Source organism: Muscardinus avellanarius (assembly GCF_963383645.1).
Source record: "Muscardinus avellanarius genome assembly, chromosome: 16".
Taxonomy (NCBI): Eukaryota; Metazoa; Chordata; class Mammalia; order Rodentia; family Gliridae; genus Muscardinus; species Muscardinus avellanarius.
This window is the reverse complement of record NC_137802.1, coordinates 53,313,467-53,336,471: the sequence shown is the minus strand read 5'-3', so window position 1 is coordinate 53,336,471 and position 23,005 is coordinate 53,313,467. Positions and strand designations below refer to the sequence as shown.

Below are 23,005 nucleotides of genomic sequence, written 5' to 3'. Positions count from 1 at the left end.
TAAGCTCCCGGCTCAGCCAGGTGTGCTCTCCATCTGGCCTGTGGCTCCCTCAAAGTGCCTGCGTGCCTATGGGTCTGTTGGCAGGAGTGCTCAGTCTGTGGTGTGGGCCTGTTGAGATAGGTGAATGGAGGATGACATTTCTAAAAAGAGGGTGACACTTAGATCACAGGATCACTAGAAGGCGGCGTGAGTTAATGCAGGTCTTATGCTTACAGCAGAGCAGGGAATGTGGGGCTCACTTTGTAAATGTCATTAAAGCTGGGTGTGGTGGTGCACCCCTGTAATCCCAGTACTTGGGAGGATCATAGGTTCGAGGCCAGCCTCAGCAATTTAGCAAGAACTGGTTTCAAAAATAAATAAATAGCGCCGGGCGTGGTGGCACACGCTTGTAATCGCAGTACTTGGGAGGCTGAGACAGGAGGATCACAGGTCTGTGGCCAGCCTCAACTACTTAGTGAGGCCCCCTGCAACTCAGTGAGACCCTGTTTCAAAATAAAGAATAAGCTGGGCGTGGTGGCGCACACTTATAATCCCTGTGCTTGGGAGGTGAAGACAGGAGGACCGTGCAGGTTTGAAGCCAGCTGTGCTGGCGTAAGACACCCTGTTTCCAAATAAAAAAGTATATTAAAAAATAGGAGCCGGGCGTGGTGGCGCACGCTTGTAATCCCCGCGCTTGGGAGGCTGAGACAGGAGGATCGCACAGGTTCAAAGCCAGCCTCAGCTACTTAGTGAGGCTCTCAGCAACGTAGTGAGACCCTGTTTCCAAATAAAATATAAAATAGGTCTGGGAGTATAGCTCGGAGGTAGAAAGCCTCTGGGTTCCATCCCCAGTACCACCAAAAAAAAAAAAAAAAAAAAAATAGGTCTGGGAGTGTAGCCCGGAGGTAGAAGGGCTTTCAAGAACCCCAGTACCACCAAAATAATAATAATAATAATAATAAATAAATAAATAAAAATAGGGCTGGCGGTGTAGCTTGGAGTTAGGATGCCTTAGGGTTCCATCCCCAGTACTGCAAAAATAAATAAATAAATAAATAAATAAATAAATAAATAAATAGGAGGACTGGGGTGTAGCTCAGCATTAGACTGCCCCTGGGTTCAATTTCTAGTACCACCACCAACAAAAAAAGTCAGTTAAACTGTAATGTGATTCTCAACACAAACCTCCAGGCCGCGCGTGCTGGCATAGGAGACCCTGTTTCTAAATAAAAATGCTAAAATAGGTCTGGGAGTGTAGCCCGGAGGTAGAAGGGCTTTCACGAACCCCAGTACCACCAAAAAAAGAAAGAAAGAAAGAAAGAAAGAAAGAAAGAAAGAAAGAAAGAAAGAAAGAAAGCCCAGCTTGAGTGCCCAGTGCCCACTCAGGGCCCCCCTGAAACCTTGTCAGGGCGCAAAGCGCTGCCTTCCTGGAAGAGCCCTCCGTCCTCCTCCCCCACTTGGCTGGGCCTCAGGACTAACACTCCGCCCTAAACTGGTTCCATCCAGCCCAAAGCTGGGATCTGTTTGGGCTTGTCTCTCCTTCCTTGGGCAGGGTTCCTGCTAAGCTCCATTAGTTCGGTCTTTATTGCACATATTCACCTAATAAGCATTTCACACACCCCTCGTGAGCATGGAGGACAAACAGAAACAAATGAGACCTCCTCCAGGTCCCTAGAGCTCTCTCCACGTGCCGTCTACACCGCAACTCAGAATGGAAGAAGGTATGGGCGAGAAGGCTTAGGAAACCTTCTCAGATTATCGTGGAAGACTTCTTGTAGGAGAGGGACCATAGACATGAGCTTTAAAACGTTTAAAAAACATTTTGGCAAACCGGGCGTGGTGATGCATGCTTATAATCCCGGTACTTGGAAGGCTGAGACGGGAGGATCGCAGGTTCACGGTCAGCCTCCGCTAGTGAGGCCCTCTGCAACTTAGTGAGACCCAGTTTCAAAGAATATAAAATAGGGCTGAGGGTGCAGCTCAGAGGTAGAATGTCCCTAGGTTCCTTCCTTGGTACTGAAAAAAAAATTGACTGAGAAAGGGGTTTATTTTTATTTGTCCAAGCTGATCCAGATGGGCTATACAACCTTGCATGTACCATTTCCTTCTCTGAATCTCCCCTGCTTCATCTGTAAAGTAGGAGTATTAGATTGGATGAAAAAATATTTTTTTCAGTACTGGGGATTGAACCCAGGAGCATTCTACCCTGGAGCTACATCGCCAGTCCTATTTTTTATTCTTTATTTTGAAACAGGGTCTCACTAAGCTGTGGAGGGCCTCCCTAAGCAGCTGAGGCTGGCCACAAACCTGCGATCCTGTCTCAGCCTCCCGAGTACTGGGATTACAGGTGTGTGTCACCATGACAGGCTTGGATAATCTCTTGTGTTAAATCACAAATGAGTGGGAAGCAATACCAGGCTTTCCTTAAGGGACTGCTTAGATTGACAGCATGGAGAGTGTTTCAGAAAAGGGCCTGGGAGGCGCTACGGATGCAGTCAGAACAGCTCAGCTCCCATCAGATGTTTATCTTGGTCACAGCCGCCTATCCACCAACAAGCACTGTGAATAGTTATTGGATGAAGAGATGAATGAAGGAGCTGACAGAGACTATTTGCCAGATTCCTGGCCCAAGTCCAAACCTATCCTGCCCCTGGATCACCAGACCCCTTGGGACTTTTGCTCCCTAAGTAGCCCACGCTTGCTTAACTGCAGTAGAGAAGTTGCTGGGAGGGAGCTGTGCTTTCAGAAATCGTCTAAACTGGGGCCTCTGGTTTCTACAGCAATGCAAAGTGGGTCACAAAACAACTTTGCAGAGCACAGACCCTTGAGGAAAAGCCTGGATTCCGTGCCAGGTTACATTCATTGGGCACCTATTGTGTATCTGTTGTTGGAGCCTAGCTTAACGCATTTAATCGAGGCTGCAGAGGGCCGCACCGGAGAGTGGTGGATTCGGGATGTAAACCCCAGCAGTGCCGACTAGCTGAGTGACCTCAGGTGAGCCACAGTCCTCTCTGAGCTACCATTTTCAATAGCTATAAAACAGAAACACATCCACCACATCGGATTACAGAAACGAAATGAGCACGTGGAAGCAGCGCGCTTCATAAGCGCTAGTTATTATCGTTCCTCTGGGCGCGCAAGCCTGCTCCCTTCCCCCACAGGATGCAAATACAGACACGTTCACACTCGCCGGTATACACCATATACACTGATGCCCAGAGAAGTGTGTCGACGCAGCCCGCGAAGCTCGCTGTGCTTCAGATCCAGGTCGGACGCCGAGCCCAGCAGAGAAGCAGCTGGGTCCTTGGCTTCCCTCCTTTTCTCTCGGTTCTTTATGAATGAACTCCGGCCGCGAGGAGTTTATTTTTTTATGAATGGGAGCCCAAGTCGTGAATGAACCCGGGAGCCAGCCCCTCCGTTTTGATTGGTCCCTAAGGCTGGGAAACTCCGCCCCCAGCTCGGCTGGGCGAGTCTCCGGATTGGCGGGCGTGTCCGGCCCTAGGGTTTCATTCACAAAAGTCAATGAAACAAAGGGAACGGGTGGGAGGGGGGAGAGGGAGCCGAGGCCGAGGCAAAGGAAATGCACCAATCAGGGGCTCCCCCGGGCTCACAACTGTCTGCGGCGCCGGGAAAACCAGCGGGGGCGCTGGGGACCTGGGGCCGGGGCCGCCTCGCTCCGGCCTAGCCCCGCCGCCCTTGGTGTCGTCCCCGGGGCGTGCTTGGGACCCCACCCCCGGCTCCAGCACAGACGCCCCGGCCTCAGGTGAGGCTGCGGAAGGGGGAGGAAGGGAGAGTGTCTGTGATTCCCCGCTTCGCCTCCGACGCCCCGCGCTCTGCGCTCCCCGCCCGCCCCCGCAGATTCCAGGGCAGTGGGTGGGAGGCGCTGGGGCTCGGGGCTGGAGGGGGCGCCGGAGTTGTGGGCGTGCGGATGGTGTGCGCCTTGCCCGCTCCTCCGCGCACGAGCGCGCGTACACACACACACACACACACACACACACACACACACACACACACGTCTTATGTAACCGAGTCTGGGCAGAGCAGGGCTGCAGAGAGCAGAAGGCGATCCCGGCTCCCCGGAGCAGGTGGGACCTCCTTTGTCGGGAGGCGGTCGTCAGAAACCTCCACCTGGTCCCAGTGAGTCGGAGAAGTTTCACCAGCGGACCCAGAGCCTCGGGACTGCCCCCTCCCCGCCACCCGACCCCTCCCCTGCCGCTCTCCCCGGACGGTGTGCGAACGCAGCCCCCTCCCCCCAGGTCTCTGCCCCCGCGCGGGGCCCGGGCTGTGTGGCCGGAGGGAGCGGCCGGATGGAGCGGAGGATGAAAGGCGGATACTTGGACCAGCAAGTGCCCTACACCTTCTGCAGCGTGAGCGCCGCCGGCCTCCACGCCCGCCCCCGCCCGCCCCCGCCCCGGCTCCCGCAGCCCCCGCGGGGTCCTGGACCGCCCGGCCCCGAGTCCCCCGGGACCCCAGCCCCGCCGCCCAGGCTCAGGCGCCCAGGGTGACTCGCGGGCGCTCTCCCTCTTCTCGCAGAAATCGCCCGGAAATGGGAGCTTGCGCGAAGCGCTGATGGTCCCCCAGGGGAGGCTCATGGACCCCGGCTCCCTGCCGCCTCCCGACTCCGAAGGTAACGAGCGGGGCGACCCAGTGCGGTTCCCCATCCCGGGAGGGCTGATCCCGGAGATAGCCTCTTCCCGTTTCCAGAGAGTCGATCTCCAAGGGACTCTGGCTCCCACGGGACCCCGCTCCCAAGACGGAGGGGGTCACCACCCGCTCGCCCCGCTCCCCTCTTACCATCTCCACCTCACCACCAATTCCATTATTCACCCCGCAGATCTCTTCCAGGATCTAAGCCACCTCCAGGAGACATGGCTTGCTGAAGGTGAGTAGTTTCGTGGCCTTTTCTATTATTGGGAGGGCCGGAGCGCCGCCGGAGGCCTCCGTATTCCAACCTTGCCCACTTCCCGGCCTCCGGGAGTTCGCCAAAGCCCCCTCCCAAGTCCCGGTCTCTCCGGCTTTCCCCAGCGCCCAGTGTGGACACTTATATTGATATTTATTTTCTCTGCCCTGAGCCAGGCTTGTGTAACCAGGCCTGGGGATGAATCAGACCATTGTGTGGGGTATTTGGTTATTTGAATGGAACTTGGCTCCAGGCCCACTTTCCTGGTTGAAATTTTCATTTGCAAAGTTTTTTTGGCAGAAGCCACCAGGCCTAGGTCCCTGTTGGGGTGTTGGGGGGGGGGTGCAGCAAAGGACTGGAGGATGAAGAGGAGTAATTAATTTGTTACCCTTCCAGGAGTTGCCAGAACATTGATTCTTATCCCCTTGGTTTCTCTGCCCAACTCCTGGAGCCAGTTTACCACCCAAGCCAAAAGAACAACAAAAGTTTCAATAATTCTTTTCTCAGCATTTTGGCAAAGAGGACCCAGGGCTGTCTCCCCAAAGCCTTGATTATAATTCTAATGGCAACTGGTCCTCTCTCCTTCCCTCCTGAATGCTTCCACCCCAAGGCACATAACCCCCTCTTGGGTGCTGGGGGGTTCCTTGTGAGCTGGCCAGGGTAGGGTCAGTGGCTGAGCCTCCTCTGGGTGGGCAGAGTGTTCTGCTTAGCTTCTCTGGTGTATTTTGGTGAGGCCCGAGAGTGTCGCCGGTGGGGCTGCAGATCGGAGGTGTCATCTCAGACAGTCTCTGAGATGAAAGGGTTAACACCCCCATCTTGATTAACACCCACTTCACCACTCTGAAAATCAAGAAGCCAAAACCCTGAGCCCCCTTTATGAGGTCTTTTCTCATCTACGGGTCTCCATGGAATATTTTAAGCTCAAACCCAACTCTCCTGAAACCATCTATAGAAGCTTAGGGTAGACGGAAAACACCCCTAACTGGGTTCATGGAGTGAGAATAGGTCTATCTTGGCCATTATGGTGTCTCAATATATATATATATATGATATATATATATATATATATATATGTGTGTGTGTGTGTGTGTGTGTGTGTGTGTGTGCGCGCACACACACACACACACACACACACACACACACAGAATGACTATTCTCCTAGAGCATACCCTGGAGACATGTGGTGGAATTAGGCTGACTGGCTATGTGGGTGCCGGAGGGATCTGGATTCTGGGCTCCGGTGCGCATCTTCCTGACTCTGTGTGTCCTCTGTACATGGCTCCCAGTGACAGGCAGAGCTCAGCCTGGGTCAGCCCACCCCCTCCAGGTTCCGGAGCCGGGCTAGAGCTGAGGAACTCACAAGGTGTCAGCTTCCATGGGCTCTCAAAGACTTCCTTTGCCAGCGCCTGATTTCCAGGCTGGCTTCCCAGCTCCCTTTCCCTGTCTGACAGCTGAGGGTCCTCAGGATGGGCAGCTCCAGGGCTGCGAGCAAGGGGTGGACTCAGAGGTTAGCAGTTTGGCAGGGGGTGGTCCATTTGTGCCTGGATTGGGGGTGGGAGGGGGAGAAAAATGTTCTCTCTCAACCTTGCAAGCCCCATCCCTTGGTGGTGTGTGTGTGTGTGTGTGTGTGTGTGTGTGTGTGTGTGTCTGTCTGTTGGTGTGGCAATGAGTGTGTGTGTGCATGTGAGTGTGTGTGTGTGTGCATGTGAGTGTGTGTGTGTGTGTGTCTGTCTGTCTGTCTCTGTTGGCGTGGTAATGAGTGTGTGTGTGCATGTGAGTGTGTGTGTGTGCATGTGAGTGTGTGTGTGTGTGTGTTCCATGCTGCTGCCTTAGGAGTCCCTGTACATTTAAATCCGGTGGGTGGGGAGGTAGGGGTGGGGAATGCAAGGCGGAGGGGGGGCAGGGATCTCCTTGGTTCCCTCTCCTTCCTTCTGAGGGAGCAGCTCGGGTTCCCAGCTGGCGATGGATGGCCAGGCCTGAGGGGGGGATGCTGAGGCCACTTGCTCCTTCTCGCTCTCTCTGCGGAGACAGATGCAGCTGCCGGGGCCCTGTCCCCCTGCACCATCCCAGCACCACCCCAGCCTCCTCTCCTGCCTCCTTCCACCAGGTCAGTGTCCTCTACAGCCCAGCGGGAGCTTTGTGGGGCGGACAGGGAGGGACTAGCTCCTCTGGAAACTTGCCAGCAGTGGGGTGCATCAGGAGGAATGGGGGCCAGGACCTAACCCCCCCGCCTCAGTCTGGGTTCTCTCTAAAGCCCCAATTTGGAGAGAAGCAGCGAATCCTTGTAGTGAGGGTGGGGCTGTGAGGAATTCAGCAGGTGACCATATTGGACCTCAGCAGCCAGGAAGATGTGGATATGGTTGCGGGCTCAGCGGCTGCTGTCTGGGTGTTGGGGGTGAGCATTGAGGGGGCTCTCTAGACATCTTTAGGGTTGGGGTTTTTCTAGAGAGAGGGGGATGAAGTGAGGTGGGGGGGGCGTGTCTGATTTCTGGGTGCCCGGGATCTGTTGAGATGCTGGAGAAAGGGAGCCAAGACATGTCTGGTTTTGGTGCTGGGTTCCTTTCTGGGCTTGTCAGTAGTCTTCTGGAGCCCTTGGGGACGATGACTGTGGTCTCTCTGGTAGTAAGGAACATTGACCCTGGACCGTGTATGTCCTTGTTTTGAGGCTGGGGTCTGTGAGTCCCCAGAAGTCTTGTGGGCCGGTTGCAAGGGTCCTTGCTTCCTCTGATACTGCATGTAAAATTGTTGGGGGTGCACCATACACAAAGGTATGTGGATTTTTCTAGGAAGACAGTGATCCATAGCTTTTTTTTTTTTTTTTTTTAATTCGGAAAGTGATTCCTTTTCACAGGAATCACTCCTCCCAAACCCTCCTCCCAAAGGGGGCTGTCTGGTCGCCCTTTGGCATTCTGTCGCCGTATCTGTAGCTCCAAAAAGAGACCTTGTGTGTGGAGGACATGTTTTACTCATGTGCGGCCATGTTGCCACAAGAGCAAAGTACAAGGAATTAGGGTGTGTGTGTCAAAATGTGTGAGTGCGGTAAAATGTGTGAGTGCCTGTGCACAGGCGCTGGGAGCGCAGCTTGCCTGTGGGGGGAGATGGGGTTACTCCCCAAATTAGTCTTTCCTAGCTTTAGGCCTGGGCCTCCTCCATCTTTCTATTTCCTCCCCTTCTATAAGGCTTCGGGGACTAAGGTTCCCTCCATGGGTGGAGAACTGGTTCCTGCCAGTATAGAGGCTGCTAGGGTGTGGGCGGGGAGAGGGTGAGCGCCGAGGCCTGTGTGGACACAATGGAGCCGAAGCCGGGGCGCCCCCGGGAAGGTGACGGGCCTCTGGGGTGTAGGTGGGTAGCGGGCCTATGTGGGCTTTGCTGCTTGGCCCTTTTAACTTCCCAATTCTTTTGGAGCCTATTTTGGGAAGTCCTCAAGCCCTTCCTCTTCTTTTACTGACTCCTTGTTGGAGAGACAGACCCTAATATTCTTCCATTCTCCTCTCTTGCTCTGTGTGTGTGTGTGTGTGTGTGTGTGTGTGTGTGTGTGTGTGTATGTGTGTGTGTGTTCTCTTTTTATGTGTATGTCTCTGTCTCTCTCTGTCTCTTTGTGTGTCTCTGTCTCTTTGTGTGTGTGTGCGTGTGTGTGTTCTCTTTTTTATGTGTGTGTCTGTCTCTGTCTCTTTGTGTGTGTGTGTGTTCTCTTTTTGTGTGTGTGTCTCTCTCTCTGTGTCTTTGTCTCTGTGTCTTTGTGTGCGTGTGTGTGTGCGTGTGTGTGTCTGTCTGTCTGTCTGTCTTGGCTTGGTGTTGCCTTGGCACTTTTCCTTCACTCCTCCTTAATCATCTACCACTTCCCCAGACAGACCAACCCCACCCCAGTGCCAGGATGGAGCTGGGGTAGACCCTGGCACACTGGCCCAGCGGCCAAAACCCAACCAAGTCGACAAATAAATAGAGTGGTGTTTAAAAAAAAGAAAGAAAGAAAAATAGAGTGCTGTGCACCCAAGACCAAACATGGTAATTAGAAATTCTCCTGCTCTCCAGGAACGCAGAGCTCCATTACAGTTCCTGTTTCTATCCTTGTCGACAGTCTCTGGGTGGCAGAGGGCCCCGGCCTGCCCTTTTGGAAGAAGGCCAGTGTTTGAGGGGGGGGGTTGAGTGGCAAATGGGTGCAGTCCTGGATCTGGGAAGAGGATGGCACCACCCTTTTGGGGGTACAATCTTCGTGCTGGGGGAGACCTCCTCTGAGGGGGTTCTGGCTAAACTTTCAGGTGTGCAACAGGAGGAAAGGCAAGATGACCCCCAGGGCCCAGCAACGTCAGCAGGAGGTGCCCCCGGCCCATTACCTCAATGGAAACGAACAGTTAATGAGGCCCCAAGAGGGGCCCCAGGCTACGTCAGCCACCCCCAAGTTCTGTCCCTCCCCTCCCCTGGGGACCTTCCTTGGCTAAGAAACAGGGAAGTGTTGCTCACCCTTCTCCCATCACCCCGTCCCTGCCACCTTTGGGGTATGGCCAGAAGGCACCGGGAGGGTGAGCCCCCCCCCAGCCCTCCCCCCCCAGCCTTGTATCCTGAGCAGCTGAGAGGCTTTTGCTACCTTTCCTTTTTCTGCTGCTTTAAGGGTCACCAGGCAATTGTTAAAAATCCGGAGGCCTGGGCCACCTCAGGGCTATAGAAAGAGACTCTCTGGGGAAAGAACTGGGGGCTGGTGTTTTTAACAGAACCTGGTGATTCTTGATTCAGGCCCGTTGGAGAACGGTTATCTGTGTTGTAGTTGGACTCCCAGGAAAAAATGTGTGTGAGCTGGGTCTTTGCGTTTTGCCAAGGGATTTCACATCCCACTGGTTTACCCGATCACTTTCCAAATGCATTATGTTGGCTCGTCACAGGGTCTTTAGTTTATGTTTCTCTTTTTTTCTTTCTTTCATTTCTTTCTTTTTCTTCCTTCCTTCCTTTCTTTCTTGCTTTCTTTTATTTATTTATTTTTTGTGTGTGGGTCTGGAATCCAGGGGCATTCAAACTCCGAGCTACATCCCCTGCCCTATTTTTTATTCTTAATTTTGAAACCGGGTCTCACTGAGTTGCAGAGGGCCTCACTAAGTAGCTGAGGCTGTCCGTGAACTGTGATCCTCCGGTCTCAGCCTCCCAAATGCTGGGATTACAAGAGTGTGCCACCACGCCCGGCTCTTTCTTTCTTTTTGTGGTACTGGGGATTGAAGCCTGGGGTGTTCTATCTCTAAGCTACACCCTCATCCCTATTTTATTTTTAATTTTGAAACAGGGTCTAAGTTGCTGAGGCTGGCCTGGAACCTGTGGTCTTCCTATCTTGGTCTCCCAAGTAGTGGGATTATAAGCATGCACTACCACACCCAGCTGCTGCTGAGTCCGAAATTTTCCCATTCCCTTCTCTCTGTCCAGGAATCTAACTGTCTACAAACCTCTAAAAGCACATGGCACCTGTGATATTTAAAGCAAATTAGTGAAGGATACTTCTGCCAAGCAGCTTATCAAAATCTAAAGTATAGCCAACTGACGGTGCACCCCTGTAATCCCAGTACTTGGGAGGCTAAGACAGGAGGATTACAGGTTCGAGGCCAGTCTCAGCTACTTAGTGAGGCCCTCTGCAACTTAGTGAGACCCTGTTTCAAAATAAAGAATTAAAAAATGGGGCTTGGGGTGTAACTCAGAAGTAGAATGCCCATGTATTCCATCCCCAGTACCAAAAAAAAAAAAAAAGAGAGTTTTTGTATGGACTGGCCCTGCCTGTGGTGTATGACCTGATTTCCTGTGTGTTTTGGGGAGAGGGTACAAGCTGAGGAGAGGGTTAGGATCTCTTCTTCCTTTCTTTCTCCCCGGTCTGCAGTGCTGTTTCCTACCAGCCGGAGGACAGGGGTCATTGTATATTTATTCACATGGTCAAAAAATAACTCACTGAGTGTCTGCTCGAAGCCAGACTCTTCTCTGGGTGTTGGACATCAGATGAACAAGATAGATGAAGCCCTGGGCCCCGTGGAGCTTAACTTCTGGTAGAGGAGATGAAAAATAAATACATGAGCATACGCTAATAAATTCAGGTCACCATCAGTGCTGGGGGAGCAGATATGACAGCCCGGTGAGACCACTTTGGCGTGGGTAGTCAGAGGAGGCCTCTAAAGAGGTGTCAAAGTGATCTAAAAGCCCGGCGTGGCGGCACACACTAGTAATCCCAGCATTTGGGAGGCTGAGACAAGAGGATCCGGGTTTGTGGACAGCCTCAGCTAGTTAGTAAGGCCCTTTGCAACTCAATGAGACTCTGTTTCAAAATAAAGGATAAAAAATAGGGCTGGGGGTGTAGCTCAGAGGTCGAATGCCCCCGGGTTCCATCCCCAGTATAGCACGCGCACACACACACACACACAAAAGTGATCTAAGACCTTGAAGGCCTGGGAATGAATGAAGCAGGAAGGGATCTGGGGAGGAGGGCCAAGCGCAGCAGGGTTGAGGGTAGAAAAGACACCAGGGTGCTGGAGAGGGACAGGCAGGGAGAAGCAGATAGGATTGGTGAGCAGGGCCAGATCATGTGGGCCGTGGAAACCAAGGGCAAGAGTTTGGATTTCACATTTTAAGCAAGAGAGAGAAGTGTTTCGATTTCAATTGCAAAAAGATCACTTTGACAGCTATGTAGAGAACCTGGGGCTGCCGGGGGCCAGCGTGGAAGCCTAGAGTTCTGAGAAGAGGCTGTGGCTGAAATCCAAGTCAGAAACCACAGAGCCTTGGCCTTGGGGAAGCAGAAGTGATGGGCCATGTGTTTGCCTGGGCCAGGCGGGGAGGTTCTTCAGCCATCTCCTTGGATTCCGCACCAGCAACATACCCAACCCTTTTAGTTTTTTATTTTGCAACAGGGTCTTGCTAAGTTGCTGAGACTGGTCTGGAAGTTGTGATCCTTCCAAGTACTGGGCTCTCAGGCATGAGCCACCACGCCCGCCAGGATCTAGAACTTTTGTGCATCTCAAAATTGCCTGGAAGCTGGGCGTGGTGGCACAGACTTACAGTTCCAGTACCTGGGAGGCTGAGACAGGGGGATCACAGGTTCCAGGCCAGTCTCAACAACTTAGGGAGATCCTATTTCAAAGTTAAAATAATAGAACCGGGTGTGATGGCGCACGCTTGTAATCCCAGCATTTGGGAGGCTGAGACTGGAGGATCGCGGTTCGCGGACAGCCTCAGCTACTTAGTGAGGCCCTCCGCAACTCAGTGAGACCCTGTTTCAAATTAAAGAATAAAAAAAAAAATAGGGCAGGGGGTGTAGCTCAGAGGTCGAATGCCCCTGGGTTCCATCTCCAGACCCGCAAAAAAAAAAAAAAAAAAAATTAAAATAATAAAAAGGGCTGGGGTTATAGGTAGATAGTAGATGTCCCTGGGTCTAATCCCCAGCTATCTTCCCCCCCACCCCCCAAAAAAACAATCACCTGGAAAGTTGTTTAAAATGCAGATTCCTGGACCCTTGCTCAGTTCAGAATCTTCCCTATTTGATTTCAAAGCCACAGGATCCCACTTTCTGTAACTCCTGCCCATCCCAGATGGGCTCTGCTGTGAGCTCAGAGGAGCTAAGTAAACTCTGAAGGGCGGGTCCATACACACTGCAGAAAAACGAAGAGAGTAAAGACGACGCATCTAGGAGAAGACAGGAATCTGCTCAGACAGGTTCTGGGAGCATGGGGCCCTTCCTCCTGGGTCCCCACAGAGCCCAGGGATGGAGGGCACTCTGACCTGAGGGGGCGCTGCCCTCAGTCTGCAGCAGGCCTCGGTCCCCTCCTGCACAGGTGCTGATCTGGAGGGTCACCATAATGGTGTCTGGCAGGGGCTGCCACCCAAAGCCCCTGCCCGGGATTCACCACAGACTTCTTTTTGCAGCTCAGGTACCAGACAGTGATGAGCAGTTTGTTCCCGATTTCCATTCGGAAAACTGTGAGTAGAGGGCCCTGGGTAGAGGGAATGGATGGGAAAGTCAGGAAACGAGTCCTAGGGATAATCACCCGGGACCAGCTTCTTCTCTCCTAAAGGGAGGGCGAAGGTCAGGGATCTCCTAAGACCAAGCCGGATCAGGAAGACCCTGGTTCAGATCTGGAGTTGGCCCTATCCTGTGTGACCTCTGAGCAGACACTGTCTCTCCTGATCCTCCATTTCCTTGTGTCTAAAGTGAGGAACTGAGGCGATTCAGCAGGGTCTAGTTCTGTTGTTAGTTTCATGCAATTTAGGAGATTTTACCCCTCAGGAGATATGTGGCAATATCTGTAGATATTTTTGGTTTGGATACTACCAGCATCCAGTGGGTAGAGGCCAACAGTGCTGCCACAAACATTGATTCTGTGGTGTTCAGGACAGTCCCCCGTGGTAAAATATATAGCCCCAGTGTAGTGATGGAGCTATGGTTTAATGTCAGATACTTTGCTCTGGACTGTGTCTCTGCTTGTGTGCACGGATGGTACTAGGGTTGAGCCCCAGGGTGCTCCGCCACTGAGCTATTCCCCCAGTCCTTTCTATTTTTTAGTTTGAAACAGGATCTCCCAAGCCGGGCATGGTGGTGCAAGCTTGCAGTCCCAGTAGTTGGGAGGCTGAGACAGGAGGATCTGGGTTCATGGTTAGCCTCAGCTACTTAGTGAGGCCCTGTTTCAAAATAAAGAATAAAAAAATCAGGCTGGGGGTATAGCTTGGAAGTAGAATGCCCCTGGGTTCCATCCCTAGCACCACACAAAAAAAAAAAAAAAAGAAAAAAAAAAAAAGAAAAGGGAAGGAAGGAAGGAAGGAAGGAAGGAAGGAAGGAAGGAAGGAAGACGTATCTCCCTAAATTACTGGGATCTCCCTAAATTAATGAACCTGGCCCCAAATTTGCAATCCTCCTGTCTCAGCCTCCCAAGTACTGGGATTATAAGTGAACGCCATCTTCCCCTACACTCTCAACTATTTTCACCAACGAAATGAAGTAGGACACAAAGGATGGAAAACAGCTAGGCAGGGTGGCACACACCTTAATCTCAACAACTCGGGAGGCTGAGGCAAAAGAATCACAAGTTTGAGGCCAGGCTCAAAATAAGAAATAAAAAGAGCTAGGGATGAGCTGGGTATGGTGGCGTATGCTTGTAATTCCAGGATTTGGGAGGCTGAGACAGGAGGATCGCAGGTTTGCAAGCCAGCCCCATGGCGCACACTTGTAATCCCAACATTCGGGAGGCTGAGACCGGAGGATCCTGGTTCACAGACAGCCTCAGCTACTTAGTGAGGCCCTCTGCAACTCAGTGAGACCCTGTTTCAAAATAAAGAATAAAAAATAGGGCAGGGGGTGTAGCTCGGAGGTTGAATGCCCCTGGGTTCTATCCCTAGTACCACAATAAAATAAAATAAAATAAAATAAAATAAAATCAGACTGGGACAATAGCTCAGTGGTAGAATGCCCCTAGGTTCCATCCTCAGCACCACAAAAACAACAACAACAACAACAACAACAAAAAAAACAAAAACGGGGTATTGTATAGCTCACTGGTAGAGCACCACCAGGTTCAGTTCTCAGTGCCTAAAAACAAACAAAACAAAAAACAAGCTGGGAGTGGTGGTGCACACTTGTAATCCCAGTACTTGGGAAGCTTAGACAGGAGAATTGTGGATTCTCAGCCAGCCTCGGCTACTTAGTGAGGCCTTCACAACTTAGTGAGATCCTGTTTTAAAATAAAGGATAAAAAGTAGGGCTCGGGGTGTAGCTTGGAGGTAGAATGCCCCTGCTTTCAATCCCCAGTACCATAAAAAACAAAACAACCACAAAAACAGAACAGGCGATCAGGAGATAACAGGTCGTGGATGGCAGGGCCTTTGACAGGACTACAGTAAGCCAGGATCTAGCGGGCACCGGTGGCCCGGCATGGCCCAGCGTGGAGGCCGGACTTATAGAACCCAGTAGGGGCCACAGGAAAGGCCAGTGCTCTTCATGGATAATTAGGAGCATGTGTATTATGTTATCCAGCTGACATTCAAGTGGGCTAATGTCCAAACTTAACCAGAAAAAGGATTCTTTATAGTCCCAAATAGGAAAACATGTCTCTCCCTTGGAATTTTCCAGAGCACTCAGGAAAACCAAAGGCCCTAGGTTGGAGGCGTTTGTTCTTATGAAGAGGTTTTCTAGGGTCGGGGCTTGCATTAAATGTTGAACTTTTAGACAGTTCCCTTGGATATTAGCCTGATGTATAAAACTAGATGTAATATAAATAGCCAAAGTATCTGAGTATAGATCTTTAAAAAACAGACCCAGAGAGGGGAGGAGGCTGTACCAGTCACCCAGCTGGTTCTCAGAGAGTAGGTATCAGAAGCCCTGCTTGTCCCGTGTCACACTCTGGTCTTGCCCTGTCCCCACCCCCACGGGCACAGTAGCTTTCCACAGCCCCACCACCAGGATCAAGAAGGAGCCCCAGAGTCCCCGCACAGATCCGGCCCTGTCCTGCAGCAGGAAGCCGCCACTCCCCTACCACCATGGCGAGCAGTGCCTTTATTCCAGGTGAGCCCCAGCCCAGCACGGTGGAGGTGGAGGGCGCAGGGGTGAGGTGAGGTGTCCGGAGGAGGAGGGATGCGCTCAGGCTTGGGAGTGGCAGCGTCAGGGAGGCCCCCAGGAGCAGAGGCTGCAGTGAAGGTGTGGGTTAGCAGCACGCTAAGGATTTCCTGGAAGTAGGCAGAATGGCCACTGTAGCGGATGGCTGCGGGAAGATGGTTAAGGCCGGAGCTGGGTGTGTTTGTAAAGAGAGGCCCACTATCACACCAAAACCAGTTGCTGTGGGCTGGGGAGAGCATTCCCAAGAGTAGGCCCAGTTTCAGGATGGAGGAAGAGGAAAAGAACTCCCTGGGGGCTGAGTCTCTTTCTTTTCCCATAAGCCCTGCAGCTCCAGTTCCTTGAGGATGAAGGATGCAGAGATGCTCCCCACCTTCTTTGCTGCCTCTTACTCCTGCTCTCTCTCATTGCCAGTGCCTATGACCCCCCCAGACAAATCACCATCAAGTCCCCCGTCCCTGGTGCCCCTGGACAGTCGCCCCTGCAGCCCTTTCCCAGGGCAGAACAACGGAGTTTCCTGAGATCCTCCAGCACCTCCCAGCCCCACCCCGGCCACGGGTACCTCGGGGACCACAGGTAAAGAGACAGACCCGCTGCTCCTGGGGCCCAGGCTTCGCCAATCTGTCGGTAACCCACAGAGTTCTCCACAGACACCTGGCACGGGGGGTGGGCAGGGACTAAGGGATAATGTCACACACGCTACCCCAGAGCCCTCCTCACAGGCCTGGGAGCAAAGGGCTTGAGGAGGCTTAACGTGAGATTCTCTTCTCTTCCTTCTCTATCCAACCAACCCAGCTCCGTCTTCCAGCAGCCCCTGGACATGTGCCACTCCTTGGCATCTTCTCAGGGAGGGGGCCGGGATCCCCTCCCCGCCCCCTACCAACACCCGCTGTCGGAGCCCTGCCCACCCTACCCCCAGCAGAGCTTCAAGCAGGAATACCATGACCCTCTGTACGACCAGGCGGGCCAGCAGGGGGTCAGTGGGCACAGGTACCCAGGGGTGGGGGTGGTGATCAAACAAGAGAGGACAGACTTCGCCTACGATTCAGGTAAGAGCCTCTCCTGAGGTGGGGGTGCTCACAGGAGTTTTTAATGGGATCGCCGGGGTGGGGGTGGGGGTGGTATGTGCAGAGTGAGCAGTTCTGACAAGCCCAGAGGGTCTCCCCAGAGGCTTTTCTGTTCACCAACCCACCCGTTGTCTTTTTCTCATGGATTCAAACGAATTGTCATTTTCCAAGCCAAGGTTGGTGGCACACACCTGTAATCCTAGTACTTGGGAGGCTGAGACAGGAGGATCTCAAGTTTGAGACCTGTGTCAGCAATTTAGGAAGACTCAGGAACCCAGAGAGACCCTGTTTCAAAACAAAAATAAAAAGGGCAGGGAGTGTAGCTTGGAGGTAGAATGCCCTTGGGGTCAGTCCCCAGTCTGTCTGTCTGTCTGTCTGTCTGTCTGTCTCTTTCTCTTTCTCTTTCTCTCTCTCTCTCTCTCTCTCTCTCTCTCTCTCTCTCTCTCTCTCACACACACACACACACACACACACACACACACACACACACACACACCATATAAACAGATCTGTGCCCTCAAGAAGCTTGTGGCAATAGGAAAGTTAAGGCACTTATTTCTGTCTAACAGGTATTGAGGGCTTTATTTTATTTTATTTTATTTTTGGTACTGGGGTTCCTGGAAGCCCTTCTACCTCCAGGCTACACTCCCAGACCTATTTTTTTATATCATTATTTGGAAACAGGGTCTCGTAAGCCAGCAAGGCTGGATCCAAACCAGCGCGATCCTCCTGTCTCCACCTCCCAAGAGTGGGGATTACAAGCGTGCGCCACCACGCCCGGCATATTGAGGGTTTTAATAACCTACTAAAACCAAAGTGCTGTGCCTGGAACATGAGCTACCGAGCTGGGGACACAAAGATGAATAGAATGAGTTATTGGCCCCTGCCCCAGCAGAAGTTTAAAAATACAAAGGGATCTGGAGGAAGAGCACCGTGAACTAGAAGCTGCTCAGACTCTAGTCCCTGTAGGCACACAAGGTTAAAGAGCGGTTTTCACCTCCCACTCCTGCCCCCCTACGCCGCCGGGTGCCAGGAGTAGGAACTGCTTTGAGTTTTAGTTCCCCCTGGCTATTAACAGGAGGAGATGGACTCAGTCATGTTCATAAATAGCTATAGTTCAAAGCACCAAACACAGAGGGAAATCTCTTCTTTCCTCCTGGTTTCTGTTACATTGTTACTAGCACCAAATCTGCTTAACTGCAATTTTGTCTTAAAAAAATAAATCTGAAGCCGGGCGTGGTGGCGCACGCTTAATCCCCGCACTTGGGAGGCTGGAACAGGAGGATCGCACGGGTGGGTTTGAAGCCCGCCTCAGCTACTTAGTGAGGCTCTCAGCAACTTAGTGAGACCCTGTTTCCAAATAAAATATAAAAAAGGTCTGGGAGTATAGCCCGGAGGTAGAAAGCCTCTGGGTTCCTCCCCCAGTACCACCAAAATAAAAATAAAAATAAAAAATAAATAAATCCGAAGCTGGGCGTGGTGGCGGGCGCACGCTTGTAACCCCAGCATTTGGGAGGCTGAGACAGGAGGATCGTGGACAGCCTCAGCTACTTAGTGAGGCCCTCTGCAACTCAGTGAGACCCTGTTTCAAAATAAAAGAATTTTTAAAATAGGACTGGGGGTGTAACTTGGAGGTAGAATGCCCCTGGGTTCCACCCCCACTACCGCAAAATAAATAATAAATCTGGAGATTAGAGTAGGCTCAGATCTGGCTAGAGCTTTAGAATTGCTCTTTTCCTGGTGCCCACCATCTTCCAGGGGCAGCAGGATGAATGACAAGCCCCCAAACTGCGGGAGTGAGAACCGGATGGGTGCTGTGGTTTTCCAGCGCAGGTTCCAGAGGCTGAGCCAGGCCTGGCAGTGGGGTGACAGGAGGGGGAGGAGGGCGATGCTCTTGCCGCTGACCTTCAAAGGCTGTAGACCGGAGGGGATCGGAGGGGATCGAGTTACATGCCCTTGAACTCCTGCCCCTCCCCCACAGCTTTCCTTGAATGGAGTCAGGAATTCCATTCACAAAATGGAGGCTTGAATGAACTCACCCTCCCACCTCCTCCCAGAGGTGTCGGGTTTCAATGTCTCTTCATTCATAGGTGGGAACGAAGGGGGAGGGTGGAAAGGGGCTGGAACTTGATGAGGTGGCTTTAGGCAGAGGTTCCGAGGTGGAGAGAGTTTCAATTCTATGGAATATTGTAGAATGTTGGACCTGAAAAGAAAAAAGTCTAGCGCCCACTGCCTCTTCCCCAGATGTGTGCGAGCGTGCACGCTTGCTTTCTCTCTTTCTCTCACACACATACACACACACAAGCACAGGGCTGGGAACCTGACCTGCTGACCGGACGTCTGCCCATTCCGAGGGAGTCTTAGGCGTGGACACCGAACCCTTTCCCCGGAGGTCCATCTCTCACTCCCGCCTCCCCCTGAACTCACAGGAAACAGCTGCTCCCTGGAATCTTGGGCCTGGTGGAACAGCTTGCCCAGCCCCAGCTGCTGCCACCCATGCCCTCTGCCCCGGCCCCCGAGCTCAGGGCTCACGCCTTGCACTCCCTCTGGGTGGACTTCCCCTGGATTTGGTGGTGGGCAGGCCACTGGGGAAAGAAGTCACCGGAGAAAGCAGGCTGGCAGCAAGAAGTCCTCAAATGTGTGTGGGACTTCCTCTCCCCTCCCTCCAGCCACCCTGCCACCTGAAACACCGTCCTTTCTTCCCCCACAGACGTCCCCGGGTGTGCCTCACTGTACCTCCACTCCGAGGGCTTCTCGGGGCCCTCCCCCAGGGACGGGGCCGTGGGTAAGGCAGCCCCCCCCACCCTTTGCCCTCCAAGTCGGGGGAGGATGCCTTGCTATGAGGGAAGGGGTCCCTAGCCAGGAGCCCCTCAGATCTGAGCAACCCCAACTTCCTCCACAAGACTATGGCTATGAGAAACCTCTGCGACCGTTCCCTGAGGATGTCTGCGTTGTCCCTGAGAAATTCGAAGGTCAGAGAGGTGGCTTCGTGTGTGGGGGGGGGTCAGGGTCCTATCAGTCTCCCACTGGGTCCTCACAAGAACCACATTACACTTCACTGTGGCCAGAGTGGGGACGGGACCTAGGGAAAAGTGTGCCGAGAGACGCCCTGGGGAGCCCCACGAGGGGAGGCTGGCTGGGGATCCAGGAGACACAGTCCCCCCATGCCTGTCTTCCCCTTTTCCTAGGAGACATCAAGCAGGAAGGGGTTGGCGCATTCCGGGAGGGGCCGCCCTACCAGCGCCGGGGTGCCCTGCAGCTGTGGCAGTTTCTGGTGGCACTGCTGGATGACCCAACCAATGCCCACTTCATTGCCTGGACAGGCCGGGGGATGGAGTTCAAACTAATTGAACCTGAGGAGGTGGGTGTCCGACGTCGCCACCCGGCCTTGCCAACAGCTTTGGAGCCTGGAAAGAGAAAACGCGGGCAATGGCGACACGTGCCTTTACCGCCACCCTTGTGCTTCTAGCTGAGCCCTTGCCAAGCCCGTGTGTGAGCTAGCGTTGGTTGCAGAGCTGGCTTGACACTTTGTGCCAAAAATCTCAAGTGCTGCTGGGTGCAGTGGCATACGTCTATAAACTCAGCCACTCAGGAGGCTGAGGCTCCTAGGAGGACCACAAATTTGAGGCCAGCTTGGACATTTTAGTAAGACCCTGCCTCAAAACTTAAAGAGGGCTGCAGACATAGGTCAGTGGAAGAGCGGCTGGGTTCAAACCCCAATACTGTAAGAAAGAGGGGGAAAATTCTGACCTGCCTCCTTCATTTTCCTGTGAGGTGGCATCTCCACCCTTAACCTTGTCTCTTGTCCCCAGGTTGCCAGGCTCTGGGGCATCCAGAAGAACCGGCCGGCCATGAATTACGACAAGCTGAGCCGCTCTCTTCGATACTATTATGAGAAGGGCATTATGCAGAAGGTGAGGAGGGGCTGAGGGTCCCGGGACAGGCTGCTGGGGGCAGCGGCTGGGGGGCGGCAGAGGGGGCAAGCAGAGCATTTCTCAACAAGTCTGAGAGAGAAGGTCTCTCATTTGGGAGGCCGAGATAGGGGGATCGCGCAGGTTCGAAGCTAGCTCAGCTACTTAGTGAGGCCCTTTGCAACTCAGTGAGACCCTGTTTCCAGACAAAATATAAAATAGGTCTGGGAGTACAGCCCGGAGGTAGAAAGCCTCTGGGTTCCACCTCCAGTACCACCAAAAAAAAAAAAAAAAAAGAAAGAAAGAAAAAATTGGGCTGGGGGTGTATCTTAGAGGTAGAATGACCCTGAGTTCCATCCCTGGTACCACCAAAAAAAAAAAAAAAAAAAAAAGGAAAAGAAATGGTGGGCAATCCCCAAATGCCAAACAATAACTGAAAGACCCAAACACAGAGAGGTGGAGATGAAAGGCAAGCAAGAACGCTGGAGGAGGGAGTCTGCTTCCAAGCGACCGGTGGGAGGGGACCATGTCCCATGCTGGAGGGGAAGGCGTCCCATGGTGGCCGGTCTGACCCGGCCCCTTCCCCGCATCCCCACAGGTGGCTGGCGAGCGCTACGTGTACAAGTTTGTGTGTGAGCCTGAGGCCCTGTTCTCTCTGGCCTTCCCGGACAACCAGCGTCCAGCTCTGAAGGCTGAGTTTGACCGGCCAGTCAGTGAGGAGGACACAGTCCCTTTGTCCCACCTGGATGAGAGCCCTGCCTACCTCCCAGAGCTGGCTGGCCCTGCCCAGCCCTTTGGTCCCAAGGGTGGCTACTCTTTCTAGCCGCCAGTGGCTTCTCCCCCTGTCACGGGTGGGTGCTGCCCTGTGTACATATCAGTGGATTTGGTGATGGGGGACCCCCCCACCCTGAAACCCACAGATGTCTCTGGAACAGATCCCCACTGTCCCGTCAGCCACCCTGGCCCAGACTCTGAGCTACTCACCAGTCTTTGGGAGGGAAAAGCGGGGAAAGATCAAATCTACAGGTGAAGTGTCAGGCTCCTGAGGTGCTTCGCCTCTGCCCCCAGGAGTCGAGCTCAGCTTCTTCCTAGTCCTGCCTGGAGGCCTAGTCCCGCTCTCCTTCCCACCACAGAGAACACATTTGTTCTGTCCTGGGGGACAGAGAGGAGCTTCCCAACTTTATTGTAGTGGGGGGCCAGGGGGTTCACCGAGCCCCCCAGTCTTCCAGTGTGGGCAGACAGAAGCTTAGGCTTTGCGCTCCGTCCCAAGCTGTGGCCTGGAGAGTCTGGTTGTCCGTTCTTGGTGCTCTCTGCTCCAGAGGCAGGGGAGAGGGGAAGGAAGCTGGGGTGGGGTGCTGGGCGAGGCAGGGAGGGCTGGGCTCCAAGGGCCCTTTGCCTCTCCTCCACCTTTTCCTAGGCCCACCCAGACCTGGGATTTCACGTCCACCTCCTCTGTCAGACCTTAATAAAGGCCCCTGCATCTCTGATTCGTTCTCCTGTCTGCTCTTTGGGGCCATGGGTGTGAGGACCTGGGGTAGAAAGAGCTCTGGCCTTGGGGTGATGAGTTTGGGGACTGGCCTTGATTCTTAACTACTCATCCATCCCAATTTAGAAAAAGGCATTTTAAAGCCGGGCATGGTGGCGCACGCTTGTCATCCCAGCCATTCGGGAGGCTGAGACAGGAGGATCACGGTTCACGGCCAGCCTTAGCTACTTAGTGAGGCCTTTTGCAACGCAGTGAGACCCTGTTTCAAAATAAAGACTAAAAAATAGGGCTGGGGGTGTAGCTCAGAGGTAGAATGCCCCTGGGTTCCATCCCCAGTACCTCAAAAATAAATAAAAAATCCTAGTGTGGTGGAACAACCCTATAATCCCAGCAGAGGTTGAGGCCAGCCTCAGCAAGTAGTGAGACTTTTAGCAACCTAGTGAGATCCTGTTTCAAAGCAAAAAGTAAAAAAAGGGCTGGGAGTGTATCTGAGAGGTAGACTGCCCCTGGGTTCAACCCCCAGTACCAAAAAAAGAAAAAGAGCTGGGTGTGGTGACACACACTTATAACCCCCAGTACCGAGGAGGCTGAGACAGGAGGATCACAGAGAAGTTTGCAGCCAGCCTCAGCTACTGAGGCCATTTCACAACTGTTTCAAAATAAATAATAAATAGGGCTGGGAGTGTAGCTCAGAGGTAGGATGTGCCAGAGCTCAAACCTCAGTACACAAGAAAGGAAAAATGAAAAAGGCATTTCACCCGACTTACTTTCCTCTGAAATATGGATTTCTTGATACTCACTTTCCCTTTCCCAGGATTATTATGTGAGAACCCAGAAATAATGGACAAAGGGTACTCTCTAAGTAATGGGAGCCTGAGCATCCTTCCTGCAGTCGCCTCTGCTCCTCGGGAAGGGGCAGGTGGGCTCCTCAGCCGCGAGGCCTTCCCTCGGGGTTCCCCAGGCCGGGATGTGTGGCTACTGTGATCACAGCTGCCCCCAGGCCCAGGCTCCCACCTGCACCTCCACCCGGCATCCTCCCTCCTGCCTCAGCTCCCGACTGCAACTGTGGCTGGAGCTGGAGATGAGTGTTCGTCTGGAGAGCGG

The 23,005-nt window shown here is 53.1% G+C and overlaps 1 protein-coding gene across 1 annotated transcript; it reads left to right on the top strand.

Moving 5' to 3' along the window:
- Positions 1 to 3,721: 3,721 nt before the first annotated feature.
- On the top strand, positions 3,722 to 21,238 carry ETV4 (ETS variant transcription factor 4; the record flags this gene model as incomplete). Its single annotated transcript, XM_080714085.1, has 13 exons — positions 3,722 to 3,742; positions 4,236 to 4,346; positions 4,513 to 4,606; positions 4,814 to 4,861; positions 12,761 to 12,814; positions 15,263 to 15,389; positions 15,852 to 16,013; positions 16,233 to 16,486; positions 19,215 to 19,289; positions 19,408 to 19,476; positions 19,693 to 19,865; positions 20,317 to 20,418; positions 21,014 to 21,238. The coding sequence occupies exons 2-13, from the start codon at positions 4,287 to 4,289 to the stop codon at positions 21,236 to 21,238; spliced, it is 1,443 nt and encodes a 480-aa protein (XP_080570211.1). The 5' UTR covers positions 3,722 to 3,742; positions 4,236 to 4,286.
- Positions 21,239 to 23,005: the final 1,767 nt, after the last annotated feature.